This window comes from Ochotona curzoniae, unplaced genomic scaffold (genome assembly GCF_017591425.1).
Source record: "Ochotona curzoniae isolate NIBS_2020 unplaced genomic scaffold, NIBS_Ocur_1.0 contig_2210, whole genome shotgun sequence".
Taxonomy (NCBI): Eukaryota; Metazoa; Chordata; class Mammalia; order Lagomorpha; family Ochotonidae; genus Ochotona; species Ochotona curzoniae.
The window spans coordinates 23280086-23303167 of NW_024465369.1; the positions used below are offsets into that span (position 1 = coordinate 23280086).

Sequence of the window (23082 nt, forward strand, 5' to 3'; positions counted from 1 at the left end):
GGAGAAGCAGAAGCTGTGGCAACAGTCATGCAATGACAGAGACTTAGGACCAAATAGAATCTTGAACAGTAAATTTTCCATCTGTGAACTCTTTTCACCTGGCACAAAGAGTGATGTTTTGGAACACAGTTTAAGTTCTAGTGCAGGGACTTTATATGCAGGGCGTGAACGGGGCACACAGTTATCATCTGCTGAAAAGAGTCCACATTCAGACTGTGTTCTCCAGCACAGGGTTGACAGAAATGTCACCTGGACAGCCACCTTTGGTTGCCTGTGGTGTCACCCTGGGTGGATATGCCGATGAGCAGCACTTACAGGAATTGCAGAGCCTTGGTGTTTGGGGAATGCTTGCCATTCTTTTTCCAAAAGCTGTTTAGAATTATATTGTATTAATTTTAGAATTATATTGTATTAATCACAGCCAGGGGCCCCCTCACTCTTCAGAACTAATTCTGTTAGATGAGTCTTTGCTACTGTTGGGTAAGCAAACAAATTGAAAGTTGCTTCTGGGACTCTGGTAGTAATTAGATTCATAGTCAAAAACTATGAGAACATTGTGATATCATCAACCCACGTAGTCTGTAATCTAAAAAACTTAGAGCAGTGTTTAAAAGTGAAATGTTCAGTCTCTAAAGTCAAGATGCAAAGATAAAAGGGAAACTCCAGCTGGAACAAGGACAGGACCAGCAGAGATTTTGAAATCATAGCAGTACAATCTGAAGGCACTGGCCTACCCCTCAAAAGAATTTGACGAAGCAACAGCAAATATTTCAAACCAGCTGAGTGTCACTACCCCCAATTCTGGTCATTTGACTTCAATTTGTACTGTGCAGAGGTCACAGGAATGGATAAAACAGATGAAAACAAAGGTGGCAGGAGGGAATTCAGGCAGGCAGAGGAAATAGAAATCACAGTGACAGAAGAAATGGAGAAAGGAGCATGGAAAGAAGATAGTGGTAGAATGACATGAACAGTAATATCCAGTAACAATTTCAGCAAATTCTCAGAATGATGGGAATATAATCTTGACAGAAAAAATGACAGGAAGCGGCTTCTTTCCCACTCTCTCCTCCACATTCAGTGGCATTTCTAAACTTGGCATCTCCAAGGTTATAAAAAAGATAAGATCCACTTGGCAATAATAATCTTTGAAAATGATGGTTCAGTTTATTATCTTAACTCTAGAATTGCTGCTTTATTCTTGTAATGATTCTTTTAAAAATGGTTGTTTTTATCTCTACTTTCCGAGTTAAAACATTAACTCCCCCAGATACTAAAAGAAATAATAGTCCTTAAAAAAAAACAAATAATTGGATTTCAGGCACTGGATTGCAATTAGGTATTCCTCAAGCCTTTATGGCATCTAAAAGTTTTGAATGTTATTTCATCAGGATGTGTTCTGAATAAGAAATACAGGTGTGCTAGAAAAATCAATGAAATAGGAAATCAAGACACTTAAATGCAGTTCTGGGGTTACATTATATAGTGGGGAGATAAAGTTGCTAGAAGAGAGGATTTTGAGTGTTCTGACCACAAAGATAAGATAAATGTTATCATATAGGTAATAGTAAGCTGTTTTGATTATTACACAAAGTATACATGGATCAAAGCATTATACTGGGAGCCAGTGTTGTGGTACAGCATGCTAAAACTTCACCTTTAGCTCTGGCATGCCGTATGGGCTCCAGCTGGAGTCCTGGCTCTACTTCCAGCCCATCTTCCTGCTTCCATGTCTGGGAAAGCAGCAGAAGATGGCCCAAGTTCTTGGGGCCCTGAACACACATGGTAAAGACCTAGGAGAAGCTCCAGACTCCCAGCATGGGGTGTGGCCCAGCCCTTGTCGTTGTGGCCATTTGGAGAGTGAACCAGCAGTGCAAGATTCTCTCTCTCTCTTTCACCTTCTCCCTGACTCAACCTCTTTGTCTTTGTCCTCCTTTTCTCTCTGTAGCTTTGCCTTTCAAATAAATTTTTTAAATCCTTTAAAAAATTGTACTGTTCCCCTAACACATATAATTATGTATCAGCTTAAAAATAATTTAAAAATCAGTGGAAGATTTAACAAAACTATCTTCCAATCTGTGCTTACTTTCTAGAGGAAATATAGAATTCAGAGCTAAAAGGTAAAAGGGAGAATAGTTTGTTTCTCTAACACAAACTAAATGACTAAAACCCAGTTGTAGATTTTTGTTTTTTATTTTTAAGAATTGAACAAACTATTTGCTATGTGTAGGAAATTTTGTTTTAGTTTATACTAAAAACCTATAGGCATTTGTCCACTTCAGAGAACCTTTAGAATACTGGATATTAGCTAGTTATACATTTTTAATTATCAAAACACAAAGTTTAGCTTAGTTTAAGTATGATGTTTTTAAGATAAAAGTGAAAGAATGTGTATTGATTGAGAAGGCAAGCAACACATGAGAGTCACTTAACATTACAATACTTACCAACTGTGTCATCATCCGTGTGGTTGAGGTATTTTTCACATATGTAAGGCAAGGTGGACTCACAGTCTCGACTCCTCCAGGCTCTTGGCATCAGTGAATTGAAAGTTCCACAGTGATATTCGACAAATGGTTCAAAATGTGTCTCTGAAAAATACAGCATGTGTGTTGAGGAGAGATTAAAGTATGCAGAATGCGATTTTAGCATCGAGGAGATTCTTTTCTTTTGGTATAGAGGGGTCTGTGATTTTGCAGGTAAAGTTCAGGCAAAGCAATTACGTGATCTCCCAAAGGCTGTGAAAGAACCAATTTTGTTGTACTGTAGAGAGATATTTTGTGATCTGTTGCTATTTTTTTAAGACAGCAGACCACAATCTTGGCTCTGATGCAAACCCTACTGCAGCCTCAGCTGAGTCAACTTACCTTTTGGCCTCATCTTCTAGTCTGGAGAAGCTTGCCTTGTAGAAATGCAGCGGGGCTTATGAACGTTGATAAACCACCTTTATGACAACATGTCATGTAGATTCACCAGGGAAGGCTATTTCCTGTGCCACAAGTGGAAACTTAATAAAACACCACGGTACCTGGGCTCCAGTTCAGATATCTTAGCGGCGTCCCATCAGACCACTGCCAGCCAGCATTCACATCCAGCTGATTCAGACCAGTCCATACCTCCACTGCTTCACTGCTCATCTGCTCTGAAATAGACAACATGAAGTTTCAAAAAAAATGCAAGGGTTTTGTTTTTCCCAATTCCAGGTCATGGAGTCATAAGGCAATCCCAGTCAGTGCCAGAAAAAGGCTTATGGACTACTAAGCCCCATCCTGTTGTTTCCACCATTTTGCAAAACACGACAGTCCACTAAAACCCCCTGACTGTAGTTTACTTATGAATTGTTTCATCCAAGCATCCAGAAAGGTGATCTTATCATGGTTGACAACCTAATCTAAGGGTGCCACAAATTTGAGACCATTTTATTTATGGGAGTTCATGTGCTTCAGGGTTTTAGAAGGTACAGGAGGGTAGGGTGGGTGGGGGGCGGGTAGGTGATGGGATCTCACAACGTGCACAGCAAAAGATAGGACAGCCTGCAGGGACAGAGCAGCCAGGGAGCTGTGTATTATAACAGCTATAGGGACTGTCTGGCCGAGAGGGGCAGCAGAATCCAAGGGCTCAGAGTGTGCAGTGCCATCCTGAGTAGGGAAGCTGTGTGCAATGTGCAGTGCCCACACTCAAGGCTGTTTCCACAACTTGGGGTGGGAGTTTCATGGTAGGCTGGCTCTGTGGCACCTGTTCTAGCGCTCACGTTTTAATTCCATACGTTTTTGGGAGAAAGCTAATCAGCATATGAGTAGGGTCCTGAGAACTCTGAGTAGGGTCCTGGCTTTGGCCCTAGTTGTTGAGCATTTGGGTAGTGAACTAACAAATGCGTAAACTTTGTCTCTGTCTTTCAGATAAAAGCAAATTTTGAAAAACTGTTACAGATGCCAGGACTAAACATTTGCATTCATGTGTGTGCTATGGAAACAAGAGCATTATTTGCAATTTTTGTCACTTTTTCTTGACTTGAGCTTTACAAAATTATCATAGAATAAACACAAATGTCTTGTGCAATAAAATTTGGACAAAAAGAACATGAGAAACATCTAGTAAAAATGGATAATTTTGTGCCACTTTCCTATGTTGCCATTTACCAATCTCATTTTTAAAAGGAGAGCATTGTTCTCTAATGGTTTGTCAGTTTCAGAATCCAGTTTACTGTAAGATGCAAAGGTCCAGGCTGAGATTAAAACCCTGATAGCTAAGAGTTAAAAGCAGGGCATGTGTATGTCCTCGTTTGCCTGAAAAACTCATGGTTTGTCCAGGTAGTTCCAGAATAGTCATCAGTTGCGGTGCCTTTTACTGTCAGAAGTCTCACCCTGGATGGCAGACTGTATAATTACCCATTTAATGAGGTCAGCTGATTTACATAACAACACTGTATCATCTTTAGTGGGTAGACATTTTAATACATTTTAATACAAGAATAGAAAGAATCAAACCCTCATAAGAAAACACAACATGTTGTTTTATGATTTTGAGATCACATAAATTACTTAACTAACAGCATAACATACATGGGCCTCAACATTCCAGTTCCCTGTGGTATTAACGTGGAGTCTCTTGCTAATGATCACTCCTTCCCATATCATTTGATCACTCTTTCCCATATCATTTGATTAAATCATAGAACAGCATTTGTAGTAGCAATAGGCAAAATAAAAGATGGATTGACAAGATAGGAAGACACTTCTATGTTTCAAATCCAGATTATCTATTTTAAATAATATAATTGCTAACTATTTTTTTTAAAGATTTATTTTTATTATGTTTTTATTGGAAAGGCGGATATACAGAGAGGAGAGACAGAGAGGAAGATCTTCTGTCCCATGATTCACTCCCCAAGTGAGTGCAACGGCTGATGCTATGCCGATCCGAAGCCAGGAGCCTCTTCCGGGTATCCCACGCGGGTGCAGGGTCCCAAAGCTTTGGGCCGTCCTCGACTGCTTTCCCGGGCCACAGGCAGGGAGCTGGAAGGGAACTGGGGCCGCCGGGATTAGAACCAGCGCCCATAAGGGATTCCGGGGCGTGCAAGGCAAGGACCTTAACCACTTGCGCCACCGTGCCGGGCCCAATTGCTAGCTATTTTTAAATAATATAATTAAAATGCTAATTAATGATTTTGAAATCCAGATGTTTTCATAGCACATAAATATTATTGCATAATTTAAAATCTGTATTTAAGGATGTCCAATTTAGGGGGCCAATGTGATGGCTCAATTGGCTAATCCTCTACCTGCAAGCATAAGCATCCCACATGGATACCCCTTCAAGTCCTGGCTGCTTCATTGTCTTTCCAGCTATCTGCTATGGCCTGGGAAAATAGTGAAAGATGGTCTAAAACCTTGGTCTAAAGCCTTTGTCCCACCCACATGGGAGACCTGAAGAGACTCCTAGATCGTGGTTCCTGGCTCCAGATCAGCTCAGTTCTGGCCATTTTGACCATTTGAGGAGTGGGCCAGTGGATTAAGAGCTTTCTCTGTCCTTTCTGTAAATCTGCCTTTCCAATAAAAGTAAATAAGTCTTTAAAAAAAAAAGGCCCAAATTAATCCAAAATACTGAAATATAAATTCAAATCTAAATTTCTTTGGCTATTCTTAGCATTTGAGACAACTTAAAAAGTTCTTTATAGCATAATTAATGTTTCACCATTGGTTGGCAAGAAATGTTAGGCTATCCTCATCATTTAAAAAAATACCTTGGTCAGACCAGGTTTGTCTTTATTAATGAACCCATCTTCCTAAATAATTCCAGAAAACAAATGATAGAATTGAGGTATTTATTTAACTATCTATCTTTTTATTAATTTTTTTAAAAGATTAATTCATTTTACTTGGAAAGGGAGATCAGATTTATGGAGAGAAAGAGAGAAAGATCCTCCATCTGCTGGTTCACTCATGAAATGGATTCAGCAGCTGGAGCTGAGTTGATCCAAAGCCAGGAGCCATCTCCCTCTGGGTTCCCATGTGGGTGCAGGGTCCCAAGGCTTTGGGCCTTCTTCTACTGCTTTCTCAGATCATAAACAGGGAGCTAAATGTGTAGTGAAGCAGCTGGCGCTTGAACTGGTGCCCATATGGGATCCTGGCACCACAGGCAAAGGATTTGTGTGCTATACCATCTCACCAAATGTGTTTAAATCAGAGACTCTAGAATAACCTATTTGGAAGGTATTCCTCAAGTTCAAGCTTTCTCATGAGAAATGCTCACATATAAGATAGAAAGCACTGAAATGAATAAATGATGTGCAAACTTTTACATTAAAATAATTACAGGCTAAGAGTGATTTTGAGAATTTGTATTTTCCTGCAACACGACTCTGTCAAATCAGCTTCAGTGCTGATTCCTCATTTTTGCATGGCTGTGGAGATGGTTACAATCCCTCTGAAAAGTACGAATAGTTTTCAAAAGCTTTAGAGTTTCCTTCTTCCACCCAGTGACTCTTTTTCTATACATCTATAGAGAAATAATTGGCGAGCTATGCAGAATAGCATGTGCATGGATGCTTTAGCATAATATTAAATAAACGTAAGTAAATACAAATAAAACTAAATAAAACTAAATAAATAATTCTATTTAGCCTGAATAGGAAGAGATGAGGTTATCACATTACTGTCAACCAATGCTCGTTGGTTACCATTAAAAATTATAATACATATTTATAGTTCTAGAGAGGAATAGGTGTTCGTTGTAGGCAGGAAAATGAAGTAAGCACATTACCAAACTCTGCATGATTGTTTTCAAATGGTTAGCACATATCAAGTGTTACATGTATCAGGAACTTTCCCCAGACTTCATCTGCATTATAGAACATACTCCACAGCAAGAAGTAAGCAATGCTCACTCTTTCCACATACTGGAGGGTGAAATTGGGGTACTGAGTGATCAAGCAACTTACTAGGAGAACTCTGGCTCCTAGTGGTAGAGTCAGGATTCAGACTTGAACAGTCGGCCCTCTGCTTCTTCTCCTGTCCACTAGGAAATAGCCACTTCATGTTTTTATATAATGTATACTCTTTTTACATAGTGTTATATAAATACGTGTGTATTGTTAGTACATTTTTCAGATTATATGGCGGCTGTCTCTATATTGTGAAATTATGCAGCTTTTCCATTCATTTTACTCCCTAAACTTGAAATTTCAAAATTATTCTAAAATAAACATGCACTACTTGTGCAATACAGTTGAAAAATAGTGTCAGGAAGTTTAAATTAAACTAATTTTGTGTCAATTCTTAATGTATCAAAGAGTGTTTAAAGAGTCATTTGTACATGCACATAAGTATAACTAGGCTAGAAAGGAGAAAAGGAGAGTTTAGCGATGAGGGAACACAAGTAATGATTTTTAACATATTAGATGACATCTTGTATTATTGTCTTATGTAAAGCCTGCTAATGTGCTCTTATCTTTTTCCCTCTAATTTTTAAGTCCTTTGGCATCCCCCAGAAAGTCTGTGATGGATTAGAGTGATGGATTAGACTGTGGATTAGACTACTTAATTATTTAAAAGTGGAAGGTACCTAGTGAAGAACCCCACAAAGAACCAGAATCAGCCCTGAGTTTGGATGTCTCCTGATGAACCTGCCGGAGCTGAACTCTTACAGGACATTTGTAGTGGCCTCAAACTCTCTTCCACAAGATGGAAACAGTAAGGAGGACTTCAGTGGGTGCCAGATAGAATGGGCCATGGGTCATGCGAAAATCTTAGGTTTGATCAATGTTTAAAAAATATTTCCTAAGAAAAACGCTTACCCCACAATATGCTTTTTCATACACTGATAGAGTTTTCAACATTTTACTACATCAATGAGCATGTGCACAATCCACCTACTCACTCCTTAGGAAATTTTCTTCAGCTTCATCCATAATGCTTAGTAGAGCACCTCCTTGCATCTGGCATGATGAATGTGCCTCAGTCCAGGAAAGAGATGACAGCAGGTTGAGTTGGTAGCAAATGTGTGTGTTGGCGTCTTTCTCCCAGATAACATCACAGCCTAGCTCTGTAGAGGGTGCAAGCAAAATTCAACATCAACATCCATTAGGTCCTTATTTTACCTACATAGCAATGGATTTGAAAGATGAATTTGGATGTATTTACCCCAGTGCAACCCTGAAATTGTCACTGCCTTTTCTAGTCTCTGTGAGCTGTTGTAATGAAATCTGCATTGTTATCCCATGGAATCTTATTATTTAGCTGTTTTATGATCTGCCTAAGAAAACTCAAGCAGTTGCGCATAAGGAAGACCTGACCTTTTCCAGGAATATGATAGAAACAACTTTAGAAAGAAGAAAATAGAAATGAATTATTTGTGGAAATAACATCTGTTCTACAAAAAAGTACTCATTTAGAACTTTACATTGTAATCTTAAATATTTGAAATGAAACTCCCCCCCCCCCCAATATTTTATAACAGCAGAAGTCTGAATCGTTGTGTAGCATGAGTGTGACAGAGGGGCAGGCAGCCTGCTGAAACCTAGAATAGCCTTTGCAAAGAGATCTTCAGGCAGGACAGCTTCAAGAGTCTCCCTGAGAAAAGCTAGGATATGTACTTGGATGGCATGTCTGGGAAATACACAAGCAAACAAGGGTGCTTCAAAAAGCTCACAGGAACTTGATTCGCAGATAGGTTTGTGAAATATGAAATTTGTGCATGGAGTTTTCATAATATGCATTTCTTGTGAATTTTATGAAGACCTCTTATGGTGAAAGCTACGATACTTCGTATGGTGAAGAAACATGCTTACTTTAAATTCACTAGTTTTCGAATGTATTTCAGAATAATATCTTTTTTCTCCACTAGTGTTCTTTTTCCCATAATACTTAAATGGTTACCTTGGAAAATCTGGACAGTTTTTAGTCATGTCTGGTTGCAGTTGCATTCTGCAGAATCCAGTTGGTAAGCCTAAAGTTATAAAATCATGTATAAATCTAAGGTTTCACTGGTTTCCTAACTGATACATATATGAGGATACTTTAGAATGTGTGTTGGAAAAAGGAATTAAAAGATAAGTTTAATTGGGTGTAAAATTATTTGAAATCCGCACAGAATTTTTTTTCCATGCTATGCATTTGTTACAAACCTTTTGGAAATCTCTCATATGCATGGATTCAAATAAATTTATCTTTTAGTTCCATTTTCCCTCAAAACTTGTAAAAGTACCCTTACATTGGTGAAAGGATCTGAAATAGAGAAGGACAAAACAAAGACTTTCAGGAAGTAACATAGAAGGAATGAAAGAGAAAGTGCAACCACATTGTCCTGGTAGTTGAAATGTCCCTATTTAGGTGGAATCCTCAGAGCCCACCCTCCATTAAAACCCTAAACCTTCCCTGAGATGGGCAACCCACTGGGCACTGCTGGACATTGCATCAACCATACTCATGCAGTGTGACTGTTGGACCACGAAGGAAGAGCAGGCAAGTGCTTATGGCTTAACCAGAAACGGAATCACTTAACCAGATTCCTGCAAATGGAAGCTTTTTGTTTTCAGTTTCAAAGAATCCAACTCAGTAGCTCTGGGTTGGGATTCAGGAACATGCATTTAATATTGATTCCTGATTTTTATGCAGATGTTCCATGAAGGGAACACTAGGAAACAGCAGTGTCAAGTGAACAAACCCAAAGCAAACCATTCAATGCACTTCCCTAAAAGGACTAGTCTTTATAACCCTGGACACCAGAAGGTAGTTGAATGTCAGGAGTGGAGATACAGAGAGAAAAGAGTCGGTCCTGGATCAAGTTCCTTCCCTGTTTATTGTCTTTTCCTGCTTGGAAGTCTTGACAACAAATCCTAAAGCCTCCAGGCTACTGCTATACGTGTGATGACAAAGAGTATAGAGGACCTTTCAAATGATCTTATTCCCATTTTTGCCAACAGTTAGTCGTGACCTTTCAGTTTAGCCTGAATTTACTCAGGAGTCAGCATAAGAGTCGTGCAGGTGACCATGTCTTAGTGTAAAGGACATAATCAGGTTAAGGTTAGATTTCTCTTGGAGTGCATTTCTCTGTGTTAATTAAACTTAATCAAAAGAAAGTCTTACAATCGATCTAACAAGTGTCATACTCTCTTAGGTGTGTTCATTCATCATTGAACTTTGAGTAAATAAAATATTTTAAAAATGAAGTTCTGTGCAGGGAGATGCCTGTGTCCTGTCTATCCTTCTCTGAGTGGCCTGTGGGTCACTTGACAGCTGTCACCTGCAGCCTGCAGGTAATAAACAGAATGGAAAAATTCTGCCCTAAGGGTCTCAATCATATTGTCATATTTTTTATTTGTGTGTCTTTATATTATCTCTTCTGTTGGTAAATTTTGAACTCCTTGAGGGAAGCACCTATGTTATATAGTTGTTGAATTCTTTTTAAAATAAAATGAATACTTATACTATCAGAGCAGCTATTGAACTCCAAGCCGTGAAGTTATCATTCTCTATCTCTCTCAGCTTTTGTATACTCAGAGAAAGAAAATAGCTATTGAATATCTTCTCTCTGAAAGTACTGTGCTGGGAAATAATGGAAAACGGGCATGAAGCTAAATGACTTCTTGCTATGTACTCTCAAGGCTTTACAGGACCCATGATCATCCTGATGATAAGTAAATGACATATTACGTAATCTCTGGTTCATGATCTATCCTCTTGATAGAATGGTAAGTATGAAGAAAGCAAATACCATGTTCCATTTTGCTCATGCTATTTTCCAGGCTTGTCTATTAGTTTTTGAATTCTATTGGGTAGGGTCCAGCATTGTGTCATAGCAAACTACACTCCACCTGTGATGCCAGCATCCCATATGGGTGCTGGTTTGAGACCGGCTCACTGCTCCTGCACCTAGGAAAGCAGCAGAAGATGGCTCTAGTGCTTGGAGCCCTGCACTCATGTGGGAAGAAGCTCCGGGATCCTGGGCTTGGCCTGGCCCAGTTCTGGCTGTTGCAACCATCTAGGGAATGATTCTATCTCTCCTCCTCTATCTGTAACATTGGTTTTCAAATATATATGTATATACATACATACATACATATATATGTATATGAGATCATATATTTACTTTAAATTTGAGCCTTGAGAAATTGACAGGTTGTTTTCCAAAGTATCTGTACCATTTTATTATCCTGTCAGCAGTGGATGAAATTCCAACTTCTGCCACATTTTCTTGTTCTTCTTATTCTTCTTTTTTTTCTACGGTAGGCAACTTAGTGGGTGCGAAGTGGCATCTTTCTATCTCTCTCTCTCTCTCTCTCACTGGAATTTCCCTAAAGGCTAATGATGTTGAGCAACTTTTCACATGCTTATTGGATATTTTAAAATTTTCCTTTGAGAAATATCTATTCAGATACTTTACTCATCTTTAAATTTTTAAAAATTTTCTTTGAAGTGAATGAGAAACAGACAGATGGAAAGGGATTTTCCATTCACTGGTTTATTCCTCAAATGCCAGCAATAGCCACACTCAGGCTAAAGGCAGCTTACTGGAACTCTTCTCAGAAACTTACTATTGTGCTAAACTTCACATAGTATGAAAAGAACCAAAAATACATAAAGGTGAAAATCATTAATTTTAAGAGAGCCATGTAATCATGACAAGGAACAAAGTTGGAAAACTTAGACTTTTCATTTCCCAACTTACATAATAAGCCAAGTTAGCTGAACTACTCATGGGAATTGCTGCAGAACAGCCTGACCTCAGCGGCATGAAGTTCCCCAGTCTATGAACATGTGATGGCCTTTCATAATTGAGCTCTTTAATTTCTTCCCTCTGTATTGTAGGTTTAACAGTGTAAGTTTTTGGTTAATTTTGATAATTTTTTCCTAAACATTTTAATCTTTTTTATCCCATTATAAATGAAATTATTTTAGAAATATTTATTTTTTTGGATTATTTTGTAATGCTGCATAAAAATACAATCAATTTTTGTTTTGAGCTTAAATCCTATCAATGACTGAATGTATTTATTTATTGTATTAGGAATTTTTAAGGTTTATATTTTATTTGAAAGAGTGACATATAGAGACAGAGATAAAGAAAGAGATTTTCCATATGTTGATTCACGTCCCCAATGGCCAGAACTAATGGGGCTGGATTAGGCCAAATCCAGGAGCCAGGAACTCCATCTAGGTCCCCACATGGGCACAGGAGTCTAACTACTTAAGTCATCTTTTACTGCTTTCCCAGACATACAAGCAGAGAGCTGGATTGTAAGCAGAGCAGTTGGGACTCAAACTGTTGCTCCTATGTGGAATTTGGGCACCACAGGTAGCAGCTTAATACACCATGCTACAATGCTGACCTACATATTACATTTTAGTGAACTCCTTAGGAGTTTGTGTACAAAAGATCATACTATCTGCAAATAGAGGTGGATGTCTTTGTTTTATTCCTAAACTGAATGGGGGAACACTATCAGGTATGTTGGCTGTAGATTTTTCTTAAATATCTCTTATCAAGTTTAGGACATTCCCTTCTGTTATTCTTTTTTTTTTTTTTTTTTTTGATTTTTTTTTATCCACTAAAAGGTATTGAATTCTATTGGATTTTTCCCTGCATATATTGAGATTATCATGTGATTTTCACTATTAATGTACTGAATCTTAACTTAGATTAATTTTCAGATTTTAAACCATACTTGTTTTCCCATTCATGATACACATTTTTCCTGCATTTTGTTGAGCTCTGTTTATCAGTACGGTATTTTGTTGCACATTTTTATAACTACTATAACTGTCAGATATTGAGCTGATGTATAAATTTTCCATTTATTATAATCTATGCCAGTGAAAACAACTATGCATCTTGTTAAGTCTTCAGTGACCTCTGTGTTGTCATATTCAGAAAACACACTTTAGGCCTTGTCAAATCATTTCCTTAGCAGAGTTTGCCAAGTTGAGCCTTCTCCTTGCTGACTTTCCTTCTTTTCTTGATTTTATATTCCTGGCTACTCTTCTGTTATCTGGAGGCACCTTTTCAGTCTCTTTTGCTGCTTCATTCTTCTCTGCTCAGATTAAATGTTGGAGTTCTTAAGACTTGGCATTAATTCCCCTTTCTTTCTCTTCCACATATTCTCTATCTATCCCATTTCTGTGGATCTCTTTCTTATAACCTCCAAATAAACACAGGCCAGTGTGTCTGATTGCCTGCTCTAATCTCCATATGACTAATTCACATGGAACATGTTACAACGTGAATATTTAAGTTTTTTCCTTCAATTCTCTCTTTATAAACTTAGCTATTTATGCATGCCAGAAACCTGGGGTCGTAATTAACTCCTCACTTTCTGCTGTACCTTCCACTTTGTTGGACTGCAGTTCTTCAGGCAAGTTATAGGCAAGATCTCAGGACCATCTGGCCCATCTCGCTGTTGGCAGGCAAACATTCCTAAACTCAGTTGTCTTTCTAATCTCTTTGTATCTGGGTTGAGGTTCACTCAGACTCTTCTGCTGACTTTGGAGTGGGAATGAAGAATGGAAGCCTCAAAGAAACTTCCCTGCTAGGACTCAGCACCTAGGATGTTTCTGCTTCTAGCTCTTCTCCTCTATCTTATCCTTGATGTAGAGTTCATGAAACACAAACTTGTTTTGTTTGTAGGTTTCCTCAACAGGGAGCCACATGCCTCATCATTACTGCTTTTCCTAACCCTGGATAAGTGTGCCATTCCCTGGGGAAAAATGGAGCAGGGAGCTGGCACTTCTTTCAGTTTTAGATACTCAGTTATTCCATTACAGTAGCGCTTAAGGGCTTAAGCCCTTGACTTTTTTTTTTCTGCTTGTTGATTTAAGCAGCTGCTCAACCACCTGACAACTCAGCTCTCTCTTTCCAGCACAGTTCATTGGGTTCTACAACCAGATCCTGTTTCGTTTGTCTCTACACAAGACCTGCAGTACATCCGCTTTTTTTCTAACCCCCTCACTACTATCTTATCTAAATTTGCTCCTGGCCCAGTCTATTGCCCTAACCCTTCAACTGGTCTCCAAAAGGAACCAAAGTAATCCATAAAATTAAAAAAAAATAATTAGTATTTCCCTGCTTAAATCTTTTTATAACTTTCTTCTGTAGTGCAAATTAAGTAAATCCTTACCTTCAGACATTGTAACTTATCTGGCATCTACCTGAGTTGGTGTGTACTTCCCCAGACACTTTATTACTCATTCCCCACTCACTCCACTCTTGCTATGTTATTATTCTAGGTTGAAATCACCCCCTCTCAATCCTGAAAGCCTTAGGGGCATTGGCCAGTCGATTGTAGAGGGTGGTGTGGGATGAGGTGGGGGAGCAGTCAGCCTGGGCAAGTGGGAGGATTTCATCACTGACACTGCCTAGGAATGTCAGCATGTGTGTGATGAGTCAAAAACAGATGAACTTTGATTGGTCTAATTACTTTTCAGTTCTGTTGAAACAAAATAGCCCCTTAATCAAAGCCTGTACCCAATGTTGATCTATTCCTCACGCTCTGCTTGGCACCAGGCACATAGTTACTTCTGTATGAAACTCTCATTGCCATACTGTTTATATTGATGACTGCTGCTCATCTCTTAGGCTAAAGTTTAAATACAACTTCTTTAGGAAAACATTCCTTGGCTGTTGAATGTAAATTCAGTTTCTTACTTAAAATATGATTTTCATAAAAAATAGAACTTATCAAAAACTATAATTCTATATTTACTATATTTGAATGTGAACTTCATTAATATCATGACTTTGATCTTTGACCCTCAGTGATAGCCCCCAACAGATAGCAGAGTCCCTGTTACATAATAAGGTTCAATATATATTTGATGGAAATTGAGGTCATGCATTGTCACAGAAGTCAGGGAGAGCTAGTACACTGAGGAGTGGAAGCAAGGTGGGGACACATAGACGATTCTTTTGAGAAGTTCGTGTGTATACCAAGTAAGAGAAATGGGTGTTTTCAAGAGGTAGATGTGATAATGAAAGAATTGCATTATTTTAGGATTCTATTTTATGCCTTGAACAGATTTAACTGCTAGGTAGGACCCAGTAGGATAGAAACACACTGTGTAATCATGTGTAAGTATTTGTTAAAACACAGATTATTGGGCTGTACTTCTAAAATTTCTGATGGAGTGATCTGGGGGTTTTGGATAATTTACAGTCCTAGCAAACTCATAGGAAATTCTGATGCTGCAGTTTGAGAAATACTGAGATGCAACTTAGAGAAGTCGATGGGAGGTTCCAGAACTCAGGGAAAGAAAATTATTCTCTTACATAAGAGGGAAGAACCAAAAGTCCAAACATTAGTAAGGTTAAAGATTAAGGAGCTACACTTCTCTCTTGTCATTGGATTCTTTTGTCTTTGAGGTGGAAAATGAGGTCATCTGATGAGAATCAGGAGGAGGATTGCATGCTAGAGGCGGAAAAGGAGGCTACGGCGGTCTTGGTCGAAAGTGAGATCATGTTAGGAGAGCAACACCAGTGATGCTGATCCACGAGGAGACCAAGGAGTGGCTGGCAATGTACATCTATATTGACATACATCTGTCTGTTGTGTCATTCAAGTTACTGATCACATTTCCATCAACTGGGTAAGGTTCAGGGACAATCAAAGCATTCCAGAGATTGGTAATATAGCATTAACTCTAAGTGTGAATGTGCAACAAGGCAAGAGAGACTTCCCCTGGCTCAGAACTGCCGTGTGCAAACCTGAATATGTCACCCTTGTTTCTGGAGATGTTGTATGACATCCTTCACTGCTACTGTACTTCTGTTTCCTAGTACAAAAGTTCTGTTTCCCTCATTTACTATTGTTTAAAATGTGATTTTACATGGAGATATTATAAAAATTTCTATGTTAAGTGAGAGATGCAGAAGTACAAACCTTAACTTCATTCCTCACTCCCCTCCATCCTATCCACTCACTAACCCCAAGAAAAAGCTTTCATCTTACTCAGTCTCTGACACATGATTTTGAAGTATGTCAGCCATTGGCAACCAAGAGTAACAAGAAAGGCAGAAAAGTACAACTGTTACTTAGCCTTGTACAAATAAACATGCTTTCTGCTGGCTTTGGTAAAGGTCAGGGAATTGGGAACTGGCAAGCTGACAAGCCCAAGAAGCTGAACAAATAGATAGTCCAGGGAGTGTGCAATCCGAAGCACCACCAAATCCAGGCTTCCACTGGGAAATCATAATTGGCTACAAATGACAGAGGATGATGACAAGGGCTCTTCTCAGAACCTTAAGGAGAAAGATGTAGTTTCTTTTTTAATGCCCTGGTATAGAGTCATATGAAAAACTGGATTTTGTTAGGATTTGCTCATATGATTAATTTTAATGTTGTCACTATTGAGATGGAAATAAAAAGAGAAGATGATGCAAATATGAAACCTGGTCAGGAATTCAAGGAGTATGGGGGATCATTTGGACATACATTTGTACCTATCAGATTCAGACAAGATGGTTGGTGATCTGATAATTGTACAACAATGAAACGCTTTCATGCTAACTGGTGGCTGGTCACAGTCCTGAGCTCTTAGAGTAGTTCACCTGTTGCCCCAGACTTCCTTGCATCACCTCTCTACCCTTGATCTAGCAGCTAACAGGTAACTACCAGCACATCAGTATTTCCACTAGGATTTTCAACATCCATTGCCATATTGGTTGTTCAGTCTATCAGCCCTATATGTAGATGTTGTATGTAATTACCTGCAGCTTACGACTTGCCTATTGAAGAACTACTTTCATCACAACTCACAGGGGCACTTGTCAAAAGTGCAGATGCTTGGGTCCCGTGTATCAGACTTGCTGCCTCTCTGGGCAAGGGCTGGAATGGTATTTTGCACTCTCCCAAGTGATTTGGGAGCATCCTATATTGTTTGAAGGGAGGATTCTAAGTCTTAAAACTCTTTGTATTCACCACCGAGCCTAGCTTTGTGTGCTTGTTCCCTGAAAAGAGAAGGAATCATTGATTCAGAAATATGTGAGCTGAAAAGACAAATTAAAGATGACAATGATATTGATGATGGTGATATTGCCAGCAGGGGCTAGGCCTTGTGTTTACGATGTGTCAGTAGCAAGACAGATGTCTTATGTGCGTCATATGAGTGAACCCACACATCAACCAACATAGGTTCTGCTCTGATTTCCATTTCAAGATATAGGAGATTCAGAGAAATGGAGGGGGTTTTCTGAATCTCATCTTTGGAAAGGGATAGGCTTCTCAGTTTGTCTGATTTCAAAGTGCATGTATTTTAGTAAGACATAATGATTTTCAAATCAGAGGCAATTTTAAGGATAATTTCAAAAATCAGGTTCTATCAATTTACTCCCTTTTATTGGCCTTTGTTTCATATTTATTTACTGCATTTTAACATGTATTTCCAGGAGAAGCAGGCATGGAAGGTGACAACATTGTAAAAGCTGTGCTGTACTGTCTGTCTCACAAGAAGCAAAATGAATGACACAGAATATAGAAACCAAAGGCAGATAGAAATATTCTACAATTCTTAGGAACAATTACAAGACCTTAAAAAAATGAGACAAAGTAACAAAACAATATTTTTTTTAAAAAAAGAAATCATGATAGCTACCATAGAAACTTGAAAATCAAGTTAAGAAACAGATGTTGAGGTGTATCTAGAAAGTGAACAGAAAGATAATGGAGTCACGATAAGAATTCATTCTAGAGAAAATGATAAGGGCAACTGAGAATTTGTCAAGATCCTCAAGGGTGAGCTGATGCCAGGATTTGACAGAGGGCAAGACAAGCTGTCTGGATATAGAGAAATGAGGGCAGCTCATTTAAAAAAACAGCTAGAAGAAGCAGCTGATTGAAAGGATAAGTGGGCTTTATCTGCATGCAGGTTTGTTTTGAAGTATTCGGCCTGGAAGCTGGGATTAATGAGATCACATGGTATTATAACTTAACTCTGTTTAAAGCATATTAATGCACTGAGCTTGATGAAGAATAGCTAATTAACATCTTTAAAACATAAAGAAAACAGGAATATATACCATACTGTCTTTTCAGGGCCAAAACAAACTCCAAATCAAAACCTGGATTAACGGAATCAGAGTGCTTGTTCCGGCTTCAATATATCAATCCCAGCGCTTTTCTTTTAGATACAGGTAACTTTCTAATCATTCTTGACTCATTCATGACAGAGAAGACTGTATGAATCCTTACTAGAATCTGGGCAAAATCCCCACTTCTTATCTCTCTCGTATCGACTGGTTGTGGCACACCACGGTAAGTCATCTTGCCGGCCTTCTCGGATGCATTCGTGATGCCACTGCTGGTTGTACTGGAAGGGAAACACACATGGCATTCCGCGGGCATTCCCTTTGTGTGTATACACATCTAGGAGAAAAAAGTTCACAAAGTCAGGTAAGTGTGATGTCAGTTTCATCTTTGGAACATTCCACAGAGTACATGTATCCTTCATTGACCGAAAATTCCTGACCGAAGATCCCTTAAGGCAGGCATGTCTGTCAGGAGAGTACTGGGACAGGCACTGTGCTCAGAGAATGTGATGGCAAAATTTTTTTAATGTATTTATTTAATTGCTTAGTTAGCATACTGCATACATTTTTGGAATGGATAAGAGTGGAAACTACATGGAGATGTTCCTTTAAAATATCTTCCATTTCCCAAATGAGCCAGCTATCAGCATCAATACTCAACATAAGCAGAGATTTATTTATTCATTTAGCAAAAGTTTGTGGTGCATTTAAGGTATCCAGCACTGGGGAGATAAAACAGTGGACAAAGCAAAAAAAAAAAAAAATCCTTGTAAGGTGAAGGGGAGAGACATGGGAGAAGGAAATATATGTATGTATGGATACACACATACAGTTTTAGGTAGTAGTAAGCATTGCAGGAGAAATAGAGCATGAAGACAGAATGGGTACACTTGTGTGTGTGTTTGGTGTGTGAGTGTGTGCTTCTGGGGGGGCAGTGTAGGGGTTGTTTTGGGTAGAGCACTCAGTATAAGATTTTCCTGAATGAGAACTAGGAGAAGCAAAGGTGCAAGCTTTTGGAAAAGAGTCATTTGGCAAAAGGAGCAGCAAGTACAACAGTCATGTGACGAGAATGTGTGTGGTACAAATGAGGAACAGGAAGGATGGGGGATCAGGAAGAGCTGAGCATCCACTCACAGAGGACCAACCCTGCCAAATTGTGGATGTGGCCTTCACTATCAGGGTGGTGGGAAGTCATGATGGAGTTTGAATGTGGAAGTGAGCATATCGGAGTTCCATTTTTAAAGAATTACTGTGCAGTGTGGTAAACAACCTATATGGAAAAAGGCCCAAATGGTCTCACTAGCTGTCTTACCAAAGCAGTCTAGAGAGAAGTGAGCCCACATTGATGGCTTATGGGCTGCTTTTCAGTATATTGTAATAATCAGTCATTCCTGGCCTGCAGCAGGGGCAAGAAAACCTTTGCATAGCTCACCTGGGCTTTCCATCTTAGATATAAGGGTTTCCCTCCACTAAATCAACAGGTCCTGGGACAAAAGGGCTAACAGTGAAGATGTTCACCACTTTCCCACAGATGGCAGGGGTGGAGGAGCTGAGCTCACATGCATTGTTGACCTCAGTGGGTAGAGCTCTTTAGAAACTGCAGGCATTTCAGGACACAGCTTTCTGTTTCAAGTCTCTGCTACTAAGAAGTGGATGCAGCCCAGAGTCTTGCTCTGCATGCATTGTGACAGCTGACATTAACCTAAAGTGAAATATCACATATCAAGTCCTTCATTGGGACTGTAGGTTCTTTGGAGTACTGGGTTGAAAGCTTGATTTACTGTCAGGAGTCCAGAAGGTGCCTTGTTCTTGGCTCTCTTTCCACACACTCCTTGTGATAATGGGAGAAAATCCTCCCTTGCACCATAGAAGTTTGTTGCTTGGCTTCCTAAGAGAGTATGTATTGCATATGCCATTATGTTCTACATCACTGTTCTACAGAGCCTCGTGAGAGAGGGCCCACATCTGGCTTGATAGTCTGTGAACCAGTGCCTCCTGATGGACCCGAGTACAATTGGTGCTCCATAGATGTGTAATGGATGAAGGAGGGATGCATGGATACTTGGCTGGATGGGTGAATGGATGAAAAAAAGGGGGGAGGGGAGAAGCAAACAAATGCTGGAGGGCATGTCAGAGGCTTTAGAATTTAACAATATGACTTAGTTTTATTAGTATTTTTTTTCCTGTTTAAAACTGCTTGAAATAGAAGAAGTATTAAAAATAAAGCCTTTCTCCCCAAACTGAATTTCCCTAAAACTATGCTTGGTACACACCAAATAATCCCCATCTTCCATTCTCCTAGTGCCTTGGAATCTGGTTGTCACATGGATGCCAATCAAACATTAGGGGACATCTCTGGTGGCCTGCAGACACCCTTCGTAGGTGGGGATGAACTACGACAGTAAGTGATGGGAGCAGTGTGTGGACTGTTGTGGGCGAAAGCCTTTGCTGCAGAAACCTTTGCCTTTCACTCCCTTTTCTTCTACCACTAGTATTCCTCCTCCTTTCCACCTGTTCCCAAAGCTGGTCAGATATCTCTCCCCCAGTGTCTGTACATCTTGAGATGCTGTTTAGCAAAAATTAGCAGGTCCATTCCAAGACTCCAGTAATCCTTTCACCAAAAGCAAAGCAACAGCTAAAATATTCCTTGATGTTCTATGCATTTCTTCCATGCAGTGCTTTCCTAAAATTTTCTTATGAGGGGATTTCACTTAAAATGTACACTTGGAGAGCAGATGAGATTGGGTACTTTCAGGGTGGTATAATAAAAAGAAATAAAATTTTTAAAAAATGCACACTTCCATTAGCACTCTGGCTTATAGTTACCTTTGTGCAGATGTTGACAGATATCTCCACCATCTGACATGTAGGCATTCCAATTATGAAGTTGCTTCCACGTGACCACCACAATGTTGTCCTGCCTTGCCTGGATCATAGAATCCCCGGGACCCATAATCATCTTCTTGATACAGTGCCACCTGAAGAAAATGTGCTCAGAATCACATTCATAAAGGCGCAGTTGCTGCCCTGGGTTGAGTAAATTGAAGCCTACACAACCACTGCCTCCTATGTTGAAGAGCTGCTCATTTGAAACCCATTTCCATAGCATGTTCTTGTTGGGTCGTTCGCAGTTCTTCAAGGTCAGGATAGAGTGGTCTGCTTGGATGCATGTCTTATGGCTTTCACTCTGGATAATGAATATTCCTTTCTCTGCAACAGAAATAGTAAAGAGGTGGTGTGAAAATTTCATTTATAATTAATAAGTGTGCAAATCTAAGCTTTTCTGTGTCCCAGCTGCCAGTGTTTCTGGGTCTGGAGTTGATTGGCTGGGTCATCCAAGGACTTCAGTTGCACAAAGCAGAGAAGTTTATTGCAAGGCATGAAAGGATTTTCTGGAGTTAATGCAAGACCTCTGACCTCAGACCCTGCTGTGGGTACAGTATTATAAAAAGTCACAGTGAAATGTAATCTTCAGTGTGAGACACCAAGACCTGGGGTCAGATAGGGGCTTTCAGAAGGGATAGGGTAGGTACAATTTCACCATGAGAGGCTCTGTTAAAACAGCCAACTTTGTTGTGTCTCTGGAATACACCCAGAAGGAAGACCTTAGCAGATGTTGAACAGATGCTGCTGCCATGCTATTGGACATTCCAGCCTCCAGAAACACATGTTAAACCAATCTATACTCTTCATACATTACCAAATCTGGGACCAGCATTGTGGAGTTTAAAGCTGCTGCCACAACACCAGCCATCTTTGTTTGGAGCCAGTTAGTGTCCAACTCAGCTCCATGCTAAAGCACCTGGGAAGAGGGCAGAAGATAGTCTGAGTACTTGGGGCCCTGCTATTCATGTGAGAGACCAGGCCCAACCCTGGCCATTGCAGCTATTTGGGGAATGAGCTAGCAGATGGAACATCTCTCTCTTTTCCTGTCTCTTTCTCCCTCTCCCTTTATTATTCTGCCTTTTAAAACAAATAACTAAGTCTTAAGAAAAATTTCACCCAGTTTTTGCTATTCAATGATGCCATAGAAAATGGAAGAACATAACCTCATTGATCCTTTGGGAGCTAGGGCTACCTTGTTAGTCTAGGTGTGGTGCTGAGAGGCAGGGTGCCATTTGCACCTGCAGAGTAGGGGTTGGTACCAATACTCAGGAAAGCACGCTGTGTGCCTGGGAGTGCAGATTTCTTTGAAGAAACACACGAATGTTAGATGCCTACCAGCTGAATCAATAGCTGCTGAGATAAAAATCTCTACCATCAAGGTCCTTTGGGAAAGCAAGTAAGTGAGCGCTACTTTGTGTCCTCATAGAGGATTCAGGGCTAGAGAGCAAATAAGGTATCTCCACATTGGCTCTCTGTACTGTGTCCACTGAGAGTAGAAATGTGGGCATGCTTTGCCACTGGGATAGGCTCATAGGATTGGTAGTCCCATGATTGGGACTGGCAGAAGCAGGTAGACGCCCCAGACACCAGCTGAGATCCCAGCTCCAGGCACACAAGAGCCAGTAAAGCACCTCCACAGCTCTAGAACCAGCAGTCATTATGGGTACGTGGAAAGAGCAGGCAGGGTTTAGAATGCGCCTCCCTCCTGAGCTCTCCCCAAGCAGCCAGAAAAAAGGATCTGGGGAGGTTTCTGTGGAAAAAGCTGGTGGGACTCTGCCAGGGAATCTGTGTTAGTTCTACATCTACTGGCTGCGTTGACCTCAAGCTGCTGTCTTGGAAGACACTGATTACCTAACAATTGCCGGTGTGTTTCCTCACAAGTGTTTTGAAGATGGAAATCATGTCTTCTGTAGGCTAAGGAAGAGGGCGCTTGGCCTTGGAGGCCACGTGGTAGGAGGTTGATTGAATACACTGCAGCTGTTGCCGGGCCCCTGCTTATGGATCTTGTCTCAGCTCAGATGTCTGTGAGGTCTCAGAGATCTTTTGGTTTCCCGTTAGGGTGTAAGGCTCCCCTTTAAGATTTCTGAAACCGGGCTACTTGGAGTACTGGGTTGCAGGCAATCGCTTTTGCCTTTTTTTTTTTTAAAGATGTATTTGTTTTGAAAGAGTGAGATGGGGAGA

At 39.9% G+C, this 23082-nt stretch overlaps 1 protein-coding gene across 1 annotated transcript in view; it reads right to left on the bottom strand.

The window, feature by feature from the left end:
- The window catches only part of PLA2R1 (phospholipase A2 receptor 1), a 103367-nt gene that overhangs the window by 67276 nt on the left and 13009 nt on the right, over window positions 1-23082 (bottom strand). The window contains exons 2-6 of the mRNA XM_040971996.1: window positions 20842-21225; window positions 18179-18352; window positions 7879-8052; window positions 3029-3142; window positions 2448-2591 (exon numbers count right to left, since the gene is read on the bottom strand). Coding sequence (XP_040827930.1) covers window positions 2448-2591; window positions 3029-3142; window positions 7879-8052; window positions 18179-18352; window positions 20842-21225 — 990 coding nt within the window. The remainder of the gene's footprint in view (window positions 1-2447; window positions 2592-3028; window positions 3143-7878; window positions 8053-18178; window positions 18353-20841; window positions 21226-23082) is intronic.